General features: G+C 55.5%; 2 protein-coding genes across 9 annotated transcripts in view; one reads left to right on the top strand and one right to left on the bottom strand.

The window, feature by feature from the left end:
* Nucleotides 1-7: 7 nt before the first annotated feature.
* Nucleotides 8-2585, top strand: NUDT16L1 (nudix hydrolase 16 like 1). The gene is made up of 3 exons (XM_026065261.1): nucleotides 8-92; nucleotides 266-526; nucleotides 1457-2585. Exons 2-3 carry the CDS (start codon nucleotides 266-268, stop codon nucleotides 1973-1975), a joined length of 780 nt encoding a protein of 259 aa, XP_025921046.1. The 5' UTR covers nucleotides 8-92; the 3' UTR covers nucleotides 1976-2585.
* A 1098-nt stretch (nucleotides 2586-3683) lies between these two features.
* NAA60 (N(alpha)-acetyltransferase 60, NatF catalytic subunit) overlaps nucleotides 3684-12644 on the bottom strand; it is a 23393-nt gene continuing 14432 nt past the window's right edge. For all 8 annotated transcript variants that reach the window (XM_026065267.1, XM_026065271.1, XM_026065273.1 and 5 more), the window contains 4 exons: nucleotides 11321-11417; nucleotides 8673-8907; nucleotides 7468-7653; nucleotides 3684-6978 (listed from right to left, as the gene is read on the bottom strand). In XM_026065267.1, the coding sequence (XP_025921052.1) occupies nucleotides 7497-7653; nucleotides 8673-8907; nucleotides 11321-11417 (489 nt within the window). In that variant the 3' untranslated portion in view covers nucleotides 3684-6978; nucleotides 7468-7496. The remainder of the gene's footprint in view (nucleotides 6979-7467; nucleotides 7654-8672; nucleotides 8908-11320; nucleotides 11418-12644) is intronic.

Raw genomic sequence — 12644 nt, 5'->3', positions numbered from 1 at the left:
CGGCGGCGGGCCCGGGGGCGGCCCCGCCTCGGCCCCCCGCCGCGGGCTGTCGGAGCCGGTGTCCGCGAACGGTCCTGGATGCTCTGGAGCTGGTAGGGCTGCGCCGAGGCGGCCGGGGCCTCCCCCCGCAGCGCCGCGGGCCCCGCGGAGCCCTGTGGCGGCGGCTGGCCGGCGCCGGGCTGGGCGCCCGCTCCTCCCTCGCCCCTCCCCAGGCTCCTGGGGGCTCCCTGCTGCGCCCCATTAACACGATGCGCCTCTATTGCAGATGCAGATGCGATTTGACGGACTACTGGGCTTTCCCGGGGGGTTCGTGGATCGCCGTTACTGGTCCCTGGAGGACGGTCTGAATCGGGTGCTGGGCTTGGGTTTGGGCTGTGTGCGCCTGACGGAAGCTGACTATCTGTGCTCGCACCTGACAGAGGGGCCACATCGCGTGGTGGCACACTTCTACGCCAGGCAGCTGACCCTGGAAGAGCTGCATACCATCGAGATCAGCGCGGTGCATTCCCGAGACCACGGGCTGGAGGTGGGATATCCAGGGAGGGGCTGTCTAGAGCTCTGAGCGTTAGCGCCGGGGAAGGCGAAGCTTCCCCGACTAGGGCTGCTGGGCTGCTGTCCTCTGCAGCCGAGCGGGGGAATGCACCGCACTTTGAGCTACTGGTGGCGAGTGCTGTGCACCGCCGCGTAGYGCCAGCGCTAGGAGGCTTGGCCGTTCGCTAGGGCAGTGTCAAGGGCTCTGTAGCGCAGAGGGCTCCCAGCGCCTGCCCTCGTGAGGAAGAGCCCTATTTACTTGCTCAGCGTAAGGACCTGCGTGAGGTCAGTCTTGGATCCGATGGGCTGAGTAACCTTGGCTGGAATCGTGACCCTCGGTGTGGTGATGTGTTGCTGTAACCCGAGTTCTCCCCGGATTGCGAGAAGGCAGTGAAGGAGGCAGGCTCCCTTCCGAGTAGCTTGGTCCGGCTGTCGCCCTGGGGTAGAGCGGGAGAGCTAGGGGCTCCTTGTTGGCCTGGGTAGCCCCCGACAGATTTCAGCAGCAGCACGAATGAAGACACTTGGCCCTGGGTTGTGGCTTTGTTGAGGGGGACGTGTAGGTAAGCTGCGGTGTCCCTAGCTAGGGCAGGGCACGGACGGGAGAGTAGGGCCCCCCCGGGTAGCAGTGCGGGGTAGGGGCTGGGGCTGAGCAGCGGGATTCACCCCCAAGGGGCAGGAAGGGCAGTGGGGGCAGTGTGTGGGGCAGGGGAGAGCGCTCAGCTGGCGGGGCTGGGGCAGGYGGGAAGAGGGAGCGCAGGGGCTTCAGCTGGGCTGGGCGCAGGCGAGGGCAGGCCGTGGTGTCCGGGACGGGAGGGCGCGGGGTCGGACGTGGCACGGGGGGCCTGGGCCGTGGGCTGCCCGCTCGCTCTGGCAGCGAGCAGAGGGTGCCGCGGCCGCTGCTGAGCTGTGCTCTGTGCTCTTGCAGGTGATGGGCATGGTCCGCGTCCCCTTGTACACCCAGAAGGACCGTATGGGGGGGCTGCCAAACTTCCTGGGGAACTCCTTCGTTGGAACAGCCAAATTCCAGCTGCTCTTTGCCCTGAAGATCTTGAACATGGTGCCGGAGGAGAAGCTCGCCGAGGCGGTGGCTGCCACGCAGAAGCCCAAAAAGCCGGCGATTGAACAGGCGGCAGCGGCGACAGCCGCGTCGGCAAACGCGCCCGCCGCTAGGCCAGCGAACGAGCTGGCGGCGCCGGCAAAAGCAGCAAACGAATTGGTGGCTGAGGCAGCAGCTAAGGCGGAGAACCAGGCCGCAGCGCAGGCAACGGCTGAGCCGGCGGAGCAGCCGGTGGCCGGGCTGGCGACCCAGGCTGTGGTGGAGCAGCAGGCAGCTGCGCCGGTAGCTGAGGCCGTGGCCGTGGCCGAGGCAGTGGAGCAGCCGGTGGCCGGGCCTGGCGCAGAGGCCGTGGCGGAGCAGCCGGCGGTGTCCGAGCCGATGGAGTGACGCTGCTCTYGCTGTGATCGATTAAAAGTGGGTGAGGAGACTAGAGACTTTCTTCTAACTTTCCAACCAGTCGCTGGCTGCAGCTGCTGCCCACGTGATTCCACTGTAGTACTGTCCAGCCAGGAGGGCTTGGATTTGTCTCCAGCAGGGGAAAGCTATGTATTTTTATGGCCATTAAACTGTAGCGAGCTTCCCAGATCAATTTGAACAGCCCCCTGCAGAGGGTTCATGTGCTTACACGAGGGCTCCGAAGCCTTAGAATTATGCTTTGATTTCAGGGACGCACTGCTGAATTCAGGTCCCAGTTTCCTTTCTCAGAAGGAACAAAACCCTTATTTTTTTGCAATGCCCCCGTCGGTGACGCAGAGCTCTGTTTGTTTTGCAGTGCCCGTGGCTGAGGAACGAGGCTGCTGGTTAAGCACCTCTCCCAGCATGGGCGGAAACTCTCCGCTGTGCAGGTGGCCGTGCTGCTGGGGCTCCYGCTCGGGGCGCCTGGCGTCACCTCAGCGGGTTAGCAGTGAATTCCCTCTGGGGCGTGGGGAATCGCTCATGGGGGTTTGCATCTAGAGATCTGTGGGAGCAGGAAAGTGGAATAAATGGCTTTGCTGAATCCGTTGCAGTTGGGATCGTTCTTGAATGCTGGAGCAAAGCGCTGGAGGGTTCCTTGGAGGCCGCAGTGCTGCTGTGTGAGTGTGAGCTGTGTGCGCGTCCCCCTGCCTGGCGGGAAGTGGGGGATGCCTGCGTCTCCCGTGGGGTGGTTGTGGGGCCCCTGAGCATGGGGCCACGAGCGCTTGCTCGAGTTGCTGCTGGAGAAAAGCGGCCAGCGGTGACCAGGGTTTCTGTGTGCCGAGACTTTGGGATCTYGGGTGATGGGACAGTGCTTTGCATGGTTGGGCCTCCTGCACTGCTCCACCCTCAAGGCCAAGCCTGCCTCCATGGGGGGTTGAACGGGGAGGCTGAGGAGGGTGAGGATGAGTCTGGAGCTGCCAGGCTGCTCTCAGAGCAAAAAACACAGTTGCAGGGAGCCTTCTCTGGGCTGTTCCAGTTGCTGCACCAAGGTTTGGGGCAGCTGCTGGGGGGGGGGGGCTGCCCCCCCCTGCACAGGCTGCCCCAGCATCGCTGTACGCCCCCCCCTGCTCCCCCCATGCAGCTCTGCCATGGCTGGGGCCGCGGCTGGGCCAGGGGCTGGCAGGGGGCTCACCCTGCGCCCGCTCCCTGACTTCAGCCACTGCTTCCAGCTCCAGGGCCTGGCCCCCTTCCTGCAGGGTCCCTGGTGGCTGGAGCAGGGCCTCAGCTGAGTCTTACTCAAATCCGCCCTCCCCCTCACCAGCTGCAGCACTGGCAGGATGTGCCATGGTGGGAGCCCAGAGCAGCCCCAGCTCTGTGCTCATTGCTCTAAGCTGAGCCTTGGTGAGAGCTCCCCAAACACTAGCTGCACCCAGCTGCTGCTGGTTGAGCTTTGGCCCAGGCCCTTGAGGCCGCTTGGCCAGGCAGGAGCAAGGCRCTGCAGGCAGCTGCTCCCCTCCCGCAGGAAGGCAGGGGCCGGAGCAGGCACCGACGCTTCCTTTCCCCTTCACTGCTTCCTCCTTCTGCCCCGGCCCGAGGCACGGCGGAGGCTGGGCAGCTCCCGCGCGAGGCAGCCCCCAGCAGCGCACGAGGGCCGGCAAAGGGCTCCGCGCAGCCGATCGATTAAACGCAGGCTCCTGTGTAAAGTGACAGAAGACGCACAAAAGAGGCTCGGTTTAATCAAGACATTCAGAGCGATGCTGACAGTGGCAGCACAATGTCCCCCCTAAATAAGGGGGCGGGGGGGGGGCTGTGAGATGGGGACACAGGTGACACCTCGGAGGACAGGGTGCAAGAGGGACACCAGTCGCCAGGCCCCTCTGGCCTTGCTCCAGCGCGGCAGCAGTCAAGTTAGTTAGTTTGTGTAACAGGCAGGAGCTAACGACGGGGGGGGGGGGGGGGTTGGAATGTCAGTCCCAGGCGAACAGGAGAGAAACAGAGTCATTGCGGTCCAGCTAGTGCAGAGAAACTTAAGTGTCAAAGGGGACAAAGAGCTTGAGCTGCTAAAGAAATCCCTACAAATAGAAAYGTTTAAGTAAAAAGGCGGCTAAATCAGAACCGAACAAACTCTGGTAACACAACTGAGGCCGAAAGGGTGTTTCAGGTCACCCCCRCGGAGAAGAGCTGCGACTAGGTGGGGATGGCAAGCGCCTCCTGCCAGGCCGGTTAGACAGTTCCTAGCCCCAGCCCCAGCAAGGGGGTGGCGCACAGAGCACCCTTGCTGAGGGGGCACCCGGGGTGCGCGCGCTCCCAGGCCGCGGTGCCGCAAGCAGCTAAGCCGAGCCCTCGGCTCTGCAGAGCTGCCCCCCCCCCCCTTTTGCAACCAGATCCACATTGCCGGCCGCTTCAGCAGAAAAACTAGCTACGGTTTTTGCTGAGCTAAATGTCCGTATTGTTCGTTGCATCGCGCCCTGAGCGGGCGCACAACCCCGCAGAGGGGAACGGGGCCACTCCCCCGCTATCGCGGAGCCCCAGCCGCCGGCCGCAGCCCTCCGCCCCGCGTCCCAGCTGAAGCCTCAACAACCGCAGCTCGCCCAAAGCTGTAAGCGCCTCTCGGCCCCGGGCTGGTGGCATTTCGGCTGCAGGGAAGGCTCGGCACAGCTATGGGCCGGCCCCATCTCCTCCTGCAGCTCCCTCTCCTCCTGCAGCTCCCTCCCCACATTGCACCGCTTGTTTGCCACAAAAGTCATGCAAGTCCCCTCAAGCCACGCGCTCCCCCAGAGCGCGCTGACTTGCGGCCTGCCGGCCGCTGCACAGGGTGGCAAGAGCAGCTTTTCAGCCCGTGCTGCCCCGCTCCACCCAGCGCAGCCTCACTCTTCTCACAGCACCACCATCGTTTCTAAACTGCAGCAGAAACGGAATAATTCAGGTTGACAGAGACCTCAGGAGGCCTCTAGTCCAACCACCTCCGAGCAGGATCAACATCAGACTCAGACTGGGCTTCTCAGGGCTTTGTCCACTTGGGCCTTGAAGGCCTCCAAGGATGCAGAGCCACCCACCTCTCTGTGGTCCTGTTCCAGGGCTTGTCTGTCCTCGTGAGGAAACGTTCCCTTGGGCCAAAGAGCAGTCATTGAACTAGACCTATCCTAGCCCCAGAACAGGGCTCAGCACCTCCACCCAGAACAGCCCACTACGTCCCTAAAGTACAACATCTGCCAGCCCCTGGGGCTGGACCAAAATGCTTCTTCCTGCAGGGTCAGACGGGGCAGCAGTGTGAAAGCTGCGTTCAAAGGACTGTCTGCATCAGAGACATCTTCAAGCTCCGAGACGCAGTGCACAGCCAGCTCCCTGGCAGCAGTGGGCAAAGCTGGCAGCTGGTCCCAGTCTCCTCTCATGGCAGCTAGCGTGGTACCACTCACTGCAAGTTCTCCTGCATCCTTTTATTATTTAACTCCAGTCTCGAGGGCCTACAGAGATTGAAATGACTTTGTACAATCTTTTGGGCTGCAAGATCTTGACATGCTCTTTCTCCCTCTAAGTCTAATACTGACCTGCATTTTTCTCATCCCCACTCCCTGGGCTCGCCCACTGCCAGAGCCGGCAATGCCTGCACGCACCCACTGCGTGCCGGCGGCATCTCCAACCTCCTGCAATTCCCAATTTCAAAACAGGCACACGAGAGGGGGGAATGAGCGACATGGTGCTGAGCAGGGAAAGAGCCTTGGCCAGGGCAGGGGGCACTTGCAGCAGGACCTGGAAGAGAGCAGCTACTCCTGTGCCTCCAACACTTGCCTGCAAAGACCCCCACCCTAAAAGCAAAGCAGTAACCTGACCTCACTCTGAGGCATGGGGAAGGGGTCCCAGCACAGCCGCAGCATGTGGGAATACCGGGGCCTCCTGCGCAGGCGTGATGCTAACTGCTGGTGAGCTGAGACCCAGCCGCACCAGGCTGACCCAGCCACGGCGGAGCGATTCCCGCATCCAGGCGGACACGAGCCTCCTGCAGCAGATACGACTGGCACATGCCCGTGGCAACGTCCACAGACTGCAGCCTCAAACGCACAAGTGAGCAGCAGTGGTGGCTTTTCTTCGACAGACAAACAAAAGCCATAGTGATCTGTGCACAGATCTCATTCCTGAAGATCCTGCAAGAGTTCGATGCCAGCGCCAAGGGAAGACACATGCAGGGGAGGAGGAGGAGGCTGAAGCAACAGCTCTATATCCCCAGCCCCCTCCCCTGCTGAGTTCCAACTTGGACAGAAGCAGAAAGATCTGTACAGTATAATATATATTTCACTATGAAACAGCAATTTCTTTCCCTGCCTCCTACTTGATGCATCCTGAATTGGATGCTTCTGGTTAAGTTGCTCCAGAAGGGCCGGTGGGGCTGGGGTGGTCTCTCATGCGAGGCAGGTACTCTCCCCGGAGCTCCTGCGAGGGGGTAGGAAGCACCAGCAGCAGTCGCTGGCGCAGCAGGACCCAGAGCGATCCTCTCGGGCCGCCCAGCTCCCCACTGCCCCTGCAACTAGGACACAACTCTCGCCCCCGCTGGCGGTGGCCTGCCAGGGTGCTTACGGCTCATTCACGTGGTCAGTGCAGATTTGTTAACCTCATTCACGTCACCTTCAGTAGCTACAGCGTGGGGGCAGCGACTGAAGCCCTCTGCATCACGTACACGAGTAGGAGTGAACCAGCCAGAGGCAAGGGAAGTGGCAGGGATGGTGCTACACGCACACAGACCTGCGACAGCAAAAGGCCCTCGCCTGTGGCACAGGCAGATGCCTTACGAGACAGCCAGGCCGGTCTGTGCAGCACTTGCAGACTCCAGGCCACAAGGGTAAGTCAGGGCTGCAGCCAGTCAAACGTGAAGTCTGCCAAATCTTGGTCGATCCGTGGAAAAAGGAGTCCTTTCCAAAGGGCTGGGTAACTGACCAAAAGCCAACGTCACTGGAATCAGTGCAGAGCCGATGGTTCAGGAGATGAAAGGAAGAACAATCCTACAATTGACAGGAAGACAAAGAACAGTCGCCTTAGGAAGAAGAGTTGTTCCTGCACAAGGAACAGGGTCTCTTAAAGCGTGTTGGGGAGCTGCTGTCCTGAAGACTTTGTCATCAGAGAAGTTTAATGCAGTTGGGCAGCAAATGGGCGCTCAGTTACTGTGCTTGGACATCACGCTGGGGAAAAAGGCCAGAGACAGGAGGGACAGGTTGAATCTACTGCCAGCCTCTGGGCACAAGTAAGCAAGATCAGACCCTAAATTCCCTTCAAATGGAACCAACAGGAGTTTGATGACCAGCTGGAGACCAGAGCACAGTGATGCCTGAGACACTTTACACCGCAGCTTGCGCAACGAGAGCGCGCCGAGCCGCAGCTTCAGCGGCCCTCTAAGTGCCCTGCTGCAGGACACAGGACGTGGCATGCCGCTACTGCGGCGCTGCGGTGCCAGCCCTCGGAGAGGGAAGGGGAGCTCTCCCACCAGCGCCTACCTTTGCTTTTTGTACATCTTCTGATCAAGTCACATCGTCCGGCTGTACTCAATGCCACTCTTGGCAGAAATGCCAGACCACGGCAGAAGGCTGCAGAGAAGGCTCTGGGCTTGTCGATATATCCTCTGGGGAATTGAACAGGGGCTCAGGCTCGCTAGTGTTGACCCAATGTGCTGTAGGTAGTCAGTGGCCATCAGTTAAGGACAATGACATCTATACCGTAACTAAAGACATAACTTAAAACACTCTTTCCATTAGCACTCCTGAAGGAGCCTGTGGGACGCAGTGAAAGCTGACCTGCTCAGTTATTTAGACTGACTTGCTCCTCACACTTAATTGACTGCTCCTTTCTATGAAAAGCAGTTCCACTTTGCACCATAAGAGGAGGCAGTCTGGGAATGCCAGCTCCAAACCGTGTGGAAATACCCCAGCTAAGTAGCTGCTGGTTTCCTTCGTACTCCACAGCAAGTCACTGCGGGCTCACAGTCCATCATCTGCCCAGAGAGATTTTGATCATTTAGCTACACCTGGGAAAGATCAAGAAAAGTTTCATCTAAACTTGGTTTGTTCTCCATTTTCTACTCAGCCTGCCTCTCAGGGCAGCATGCTTCCCTTCTGAATGGGAAAAAGGGCTTGTTCACATCCAAGATCTGAACCGAAGTTCAGATCTTTTCAATGTAACTGGAAGAGCTGGCATGCACCTGCTTTCTTCTGGGAATCTGGGAAGTCAAACTCACCCCGTGGGGTGCTGAACCAGATGAACATCTGATGAGTCAGATGACTGACTACAGGAAACAGGACCAAGGGCTTCTCTGACATGCCAAATCTGAGGCTGCTGGGGAAATTCTGCACCGCTCAGCCAAAGAATGCCTAACTTGAACTAAACACTAGTGCTCACTTTCACTGGCATCAAACTTGCCCCAAATTAGGATTCAATGTACCATCCTACATTGACTCCCTGAACTGTTCCCAGAGACTGGAAAAATACTTGGAGTTTGGCTATAAATGGATCACTGCCAAATCGGTCTAATATTGCCTTCCTTTTGGCTTCAAGGAAATCAGTTCAATTAAGCCCACGTCTGCACAGGCATCAGTCCCCAGACCTAGCCAGGTCACACTTTGCTGGACTGCTGTTTCTAACCCAAAACATGGCTTGGTGTTTGCTTAGCTCATTCAGACTAATCAGACCGAAGGGTAAAGGATATAAGATTGTCCAGGGTGGATGTCCGCCGTTGATGTAGAGAACGTAGGTAAAGCCATCTTTGAGGACCCCTCTTATGGAATAATAATAGGGAAGATAGTGGTGCTGTTTAAAGTCTCTGTTTTCATAGAAGTTTATTGCTGTGCTGTTAGTGGTGAGGACGTGCAGATAGATGGCTTTGCAGTGATCCTGGGCAGTCGTCGATATGTGATCTTTCAAACTTTCAAGCAGGAGCGAACCTATCAAGGGAAGGAACAACAGAATCAGTGCCGCTGCCTTCCCAGCGACAGCACAGGAAAGCTCAGCTCCCAGGGGGATCGCCTGCAGCCACCGTTCAAGCAATGACTGCTGCACATGCTTAGAAAGGATCCCAGATCCCACTCAGTTCTCCCAGTGCCTCATCAGGACACTCAGCAGGGCTGTGTGCTGTGGTTCAGATATGAATCTCATCTCACCAGCGAGCAGGGCTTCAAGCCAGACACGGGAATCTGCTAGTAATACCCAGCCAAGCAGCTCTTGGCTTTGGGAGCCATTTGGGTTTTGGGGAAGATGAGCAAGTCTTCAATTGCATCAGTTCCCTCATAATTATTTTAAAGCCATTTAAAATTGCAAAGAGTTAAAACAAGATTTCACAAGCAGGTCACTGCACTGTTTCTGCTGAACTCTAACTAAAAACATCCAAGAATTGGTAGGACTTTAACATCCCTTTCTGGGGGAAGGGCTGAGGCATAAAGTCTCCTTCAGCCAGGGTTTGCTGCAGCCACGAGTGTCAACAGGAGAAACCAGAGAAGGGCACAGAGGATACTCCAGCCCCAGGAGACCAGACCTGGAGGTTCATCTGAACAACCTCAACACAGCATGAAGGACCCAGCAGAACTTGCTTCTTGCACGCACCTACACTACCAGAGAAGAGATTTCTGGCAACTGCCATCCGATGAAACAGCACAGCTGCTTCTTCCACCTGGTGTAGTAACAACAGGCAGCACTAAACAGTTCAGCTAGTACGAAACACAGATGAGATTTAGGCTGCTGTTCCACAGCCACCATAGGAGAAGCACAGGGCACGTAAAATTTTCAGCAGTACCCACAGAACTTCAGAGCACAGGTCAACAGCACCGACTCATGGTTACTTGATACTTAGTAGGAATTTACACCAGTCAAGCACAAAAAGCCACCGAGAGGGGCCAACAGGAGAGCAATTTGTTTTTGTTAAGACATATTCCACTTATGTCCCACAGTAATTCAACTGCCCTCTGGTTTAATAGCAGAGAGCTAGAAACAAAAGCCTTCTAACATCTGCTAGAGAAAAAAAATAAAATAAAAATCAGAGCTGCAGTGCTTGAAAACGTGCCTGGGGTGAAAAGACTCCTGCATGAAAGACTCCAGCCTCAAACAGAAGTAGAAAAACTCTTGAGAAGGGAAAGCTCTCAAAAAAAGCATCCGCAGCTTCTTTAGGTAATTTTGCTACAGCTTCGAGTCCAAAGACTTAGAGAGCACTGCAACATACTGTCTGGATTTAAGGGGTGCAGAAAATACTGATACCGAAGGAAAAAAATTCCAGCAAGATAGAGCTGGAAATCAGGATTTGGAAGCTGAAAGGGGACTCCAAACAGATTTAACTTTACAAACAAAAGACCCCGTTACTGCTTTCTCTGAACATTATTCTCCGTAAGCATTTTCTGCTTCGTAGAGAAAACTTCTCTGAAGCAGCATTTCAATGCAAGCTTTAAACGCAGTGCTCCCACTGGTTATTTCTTTAGGTATCATATCAGTTTGTATCTTTGTAAGTGTGAGTGGGGGAGAAGGGAAGCCTTGAGGAGGGGAAGTTATACCTGTACCCACTGAACAGACTCCAGATGTGCAACGCTGAGGCATGCTGCCACAGCTGGCCTATTTCATTCTGCGGATCCGGCTCATAAAGATATAGACGGTACTTGAAATTGTACCAGAAGGGCACTTCTTTGACGATAAAACATCCTACTCCAAAGGGAGACGAGCCCTCCTGACTGCAGGATTTTCAAACAGTTGTAAAATTGCTGTGTGTTGCAGCAGGCATTCAGAGCTGACCTTTATATGCACTCGACAAATTTAATCAGGTCCAAGTTACACTGTTTTCCGGTTCCCTTGGTCTCTTTCCTAAACACGTGTTTCATCTTTTCAAATTGAAAGCTTAAAAGCAGCTACATTTTCTGCCTCAGGGGCCAGGCTTCGGATATCCACGGAAGAAAAACAGAAGCTGGAGAATATACACTCCCACCTTATCCCCACCAGACAGGCTCAAACTCTGCTCCAGGATGAAGTCCTGGTGCTTCAGTCAGCCTCAACAGCTCTTCTGAAACTCTTGGTGAGGACAAGCAGCAGGAATGCGAGTTTGTGGTTAGCTCAGCTATTCCCTGGGAACAAGACAGACATAGCCCCACACTCTCCAGAAACATTTGTACATTCTGTGTTGGGCAAAGACTTCTCGGTGCACCTGCATTAACAACTCAAGGGGGGTGCGAGCGTATCCCCTTCCCGATCGCTGGGTCAAGTCAGAGAAGCTTGTCTCAACAGGCAACTGGAGTGAAATGTTGCTGCTCCTTCAGTCATGCCCACTAGCCACACACGGCACACAAGACACAGCAACAGAGCTGTCATTTAGCAGCATCTTACCTATTCCATGTTTTCTGAACTCCTTCACCACTCCAAGACTTAGGATGTAAGCAACTTGAGTGTCCACAGGAAAATTGGAAGCTAGGATGTCTCCATCCTGAGTAGAGATATGACAAGTTATTTAGTAGGATACTTGGGGAGGGAGAGGAGAAGCAGCATCCTGTACTGGAACATCTAAAACAAGGCTAGTGGGAAACTTCTGTGCACAGAACAGTCTTAGGTAGAACTTCTGGAAGGAGGAAGGGCAAGAAGAAACAAACATGGCCCCTTAAGGGGGTATCCCTACTTTCGTATCATCTTTCCAGACACAGAACACAAACCATTAGGGTTTCCTTGCTACGTACATTATTTGTAGACTTAGAGACATATTAAATATTTGCACTATTTCCTCAGAAAGATTCAAATTGACAATTTTGGACTTCCACATCAGTGTCTAGATCAGCAATAGTCTTTATTGCCTGCATGCTCAAGCTGATCTTCACGTCAAAAGGAGATGTCTGTACTGCTGTAGAGGGCAAGGAGCATGTTCTACAGGCCCTACTGGCCAGAGCAACATCTGAGCAAGCCCCTGAATTCCAGGTTGGTTGGAACAAGAGCCTTTTGCTGGAGTTAACAAGGCTGCTGAAGAAGTAGTTTCTGACATTAACTAGCTTTGAGATGAAGCCAGATAGCCAGTGTGAAGAGACCCATGCCACTCAGTGCTCCGAGTTCCTAAGGAGAACAGTACCAGTTATTCCCTGTATAATCTTAACCCTGATGGCCACTTAGAAGTTACTGGGCTCTCCGCATGTCCCTGCTTTGTTTTATGGATTTTCCTAGGCTGTTCTCCCTAGTGACTCTTCCCTCACAGTGTCCCAGCGATCATTTCCTCTTCACCTCTGGCCATACTGTGTTCTCCGTCCCAGCCTCCAAGCTCTCTTACCCACAAAGCCTGAGCTTTCTGCAGATTGATTACCTCTGCTTCATGTTTGAGACAGTGACTATTTAAGTGAAGGACACCCTAGCTTCTGCAGGAAGTCAGCCCTCAGGAGTGACTCACCCAGTACAGCTAAGGAAGTTCAAGCCTTACGTAAGAAAGGAGGTGGTTTGTTCTCCTACAGTTGTGTGTTCCTCTGTCACCACCACGACCAGGTACACTGAAAACAGCCAAGCAAGCTGCTGTGCTCTGCCACACAGTCACTTTTAGAGCAGGCCTGCATTATCCGATCTTTCCACAGAGCCCCAGACAGTCAGGTTCCCCAGACAGTCAGGTTCCCCAGACAGTCAGGTTCCCCAGACAGTCAGGTTCCCCAGACAGTCAGGTTCCCCAGACAGTCAGGTTCCC

This window comes from Apteryx rowi, unplaced genomic scaffold (genome assembly GCF_003343035.1).
Source record: "Apteryx rowi isolate R43461 unplaced genomic scaffold, aptRow1 scaffold_225, whole genome shotgun sequence".
Classification (NCBI taxonomy): Eukaryota; Metazoa; Chordata; class Aves; order Apterygiformes; family Apterygidae; genus Apteryx; species Apteryx rowi.
Note: the sequence above shows the minus strand (reverse complement) of the source record. Positions and strands in the feature narration are given on the sequence as shown.

Coding starts and splice junctions, on each gene's coding strand:
- NUDT16L1 (XM_026065261.1), top strand. CDS start 266: ATGCAGATGCGATTTGACGGACTACTGGGCTTTCCCGGGGGGTTCGTG. Junction 527..1,456: donor CCCGAGACCACGGGCTGGAG/GTGGGATATCCA, acceptor GTGCTCTTGCAG/GTGATGGGCATGGTCCGCGT.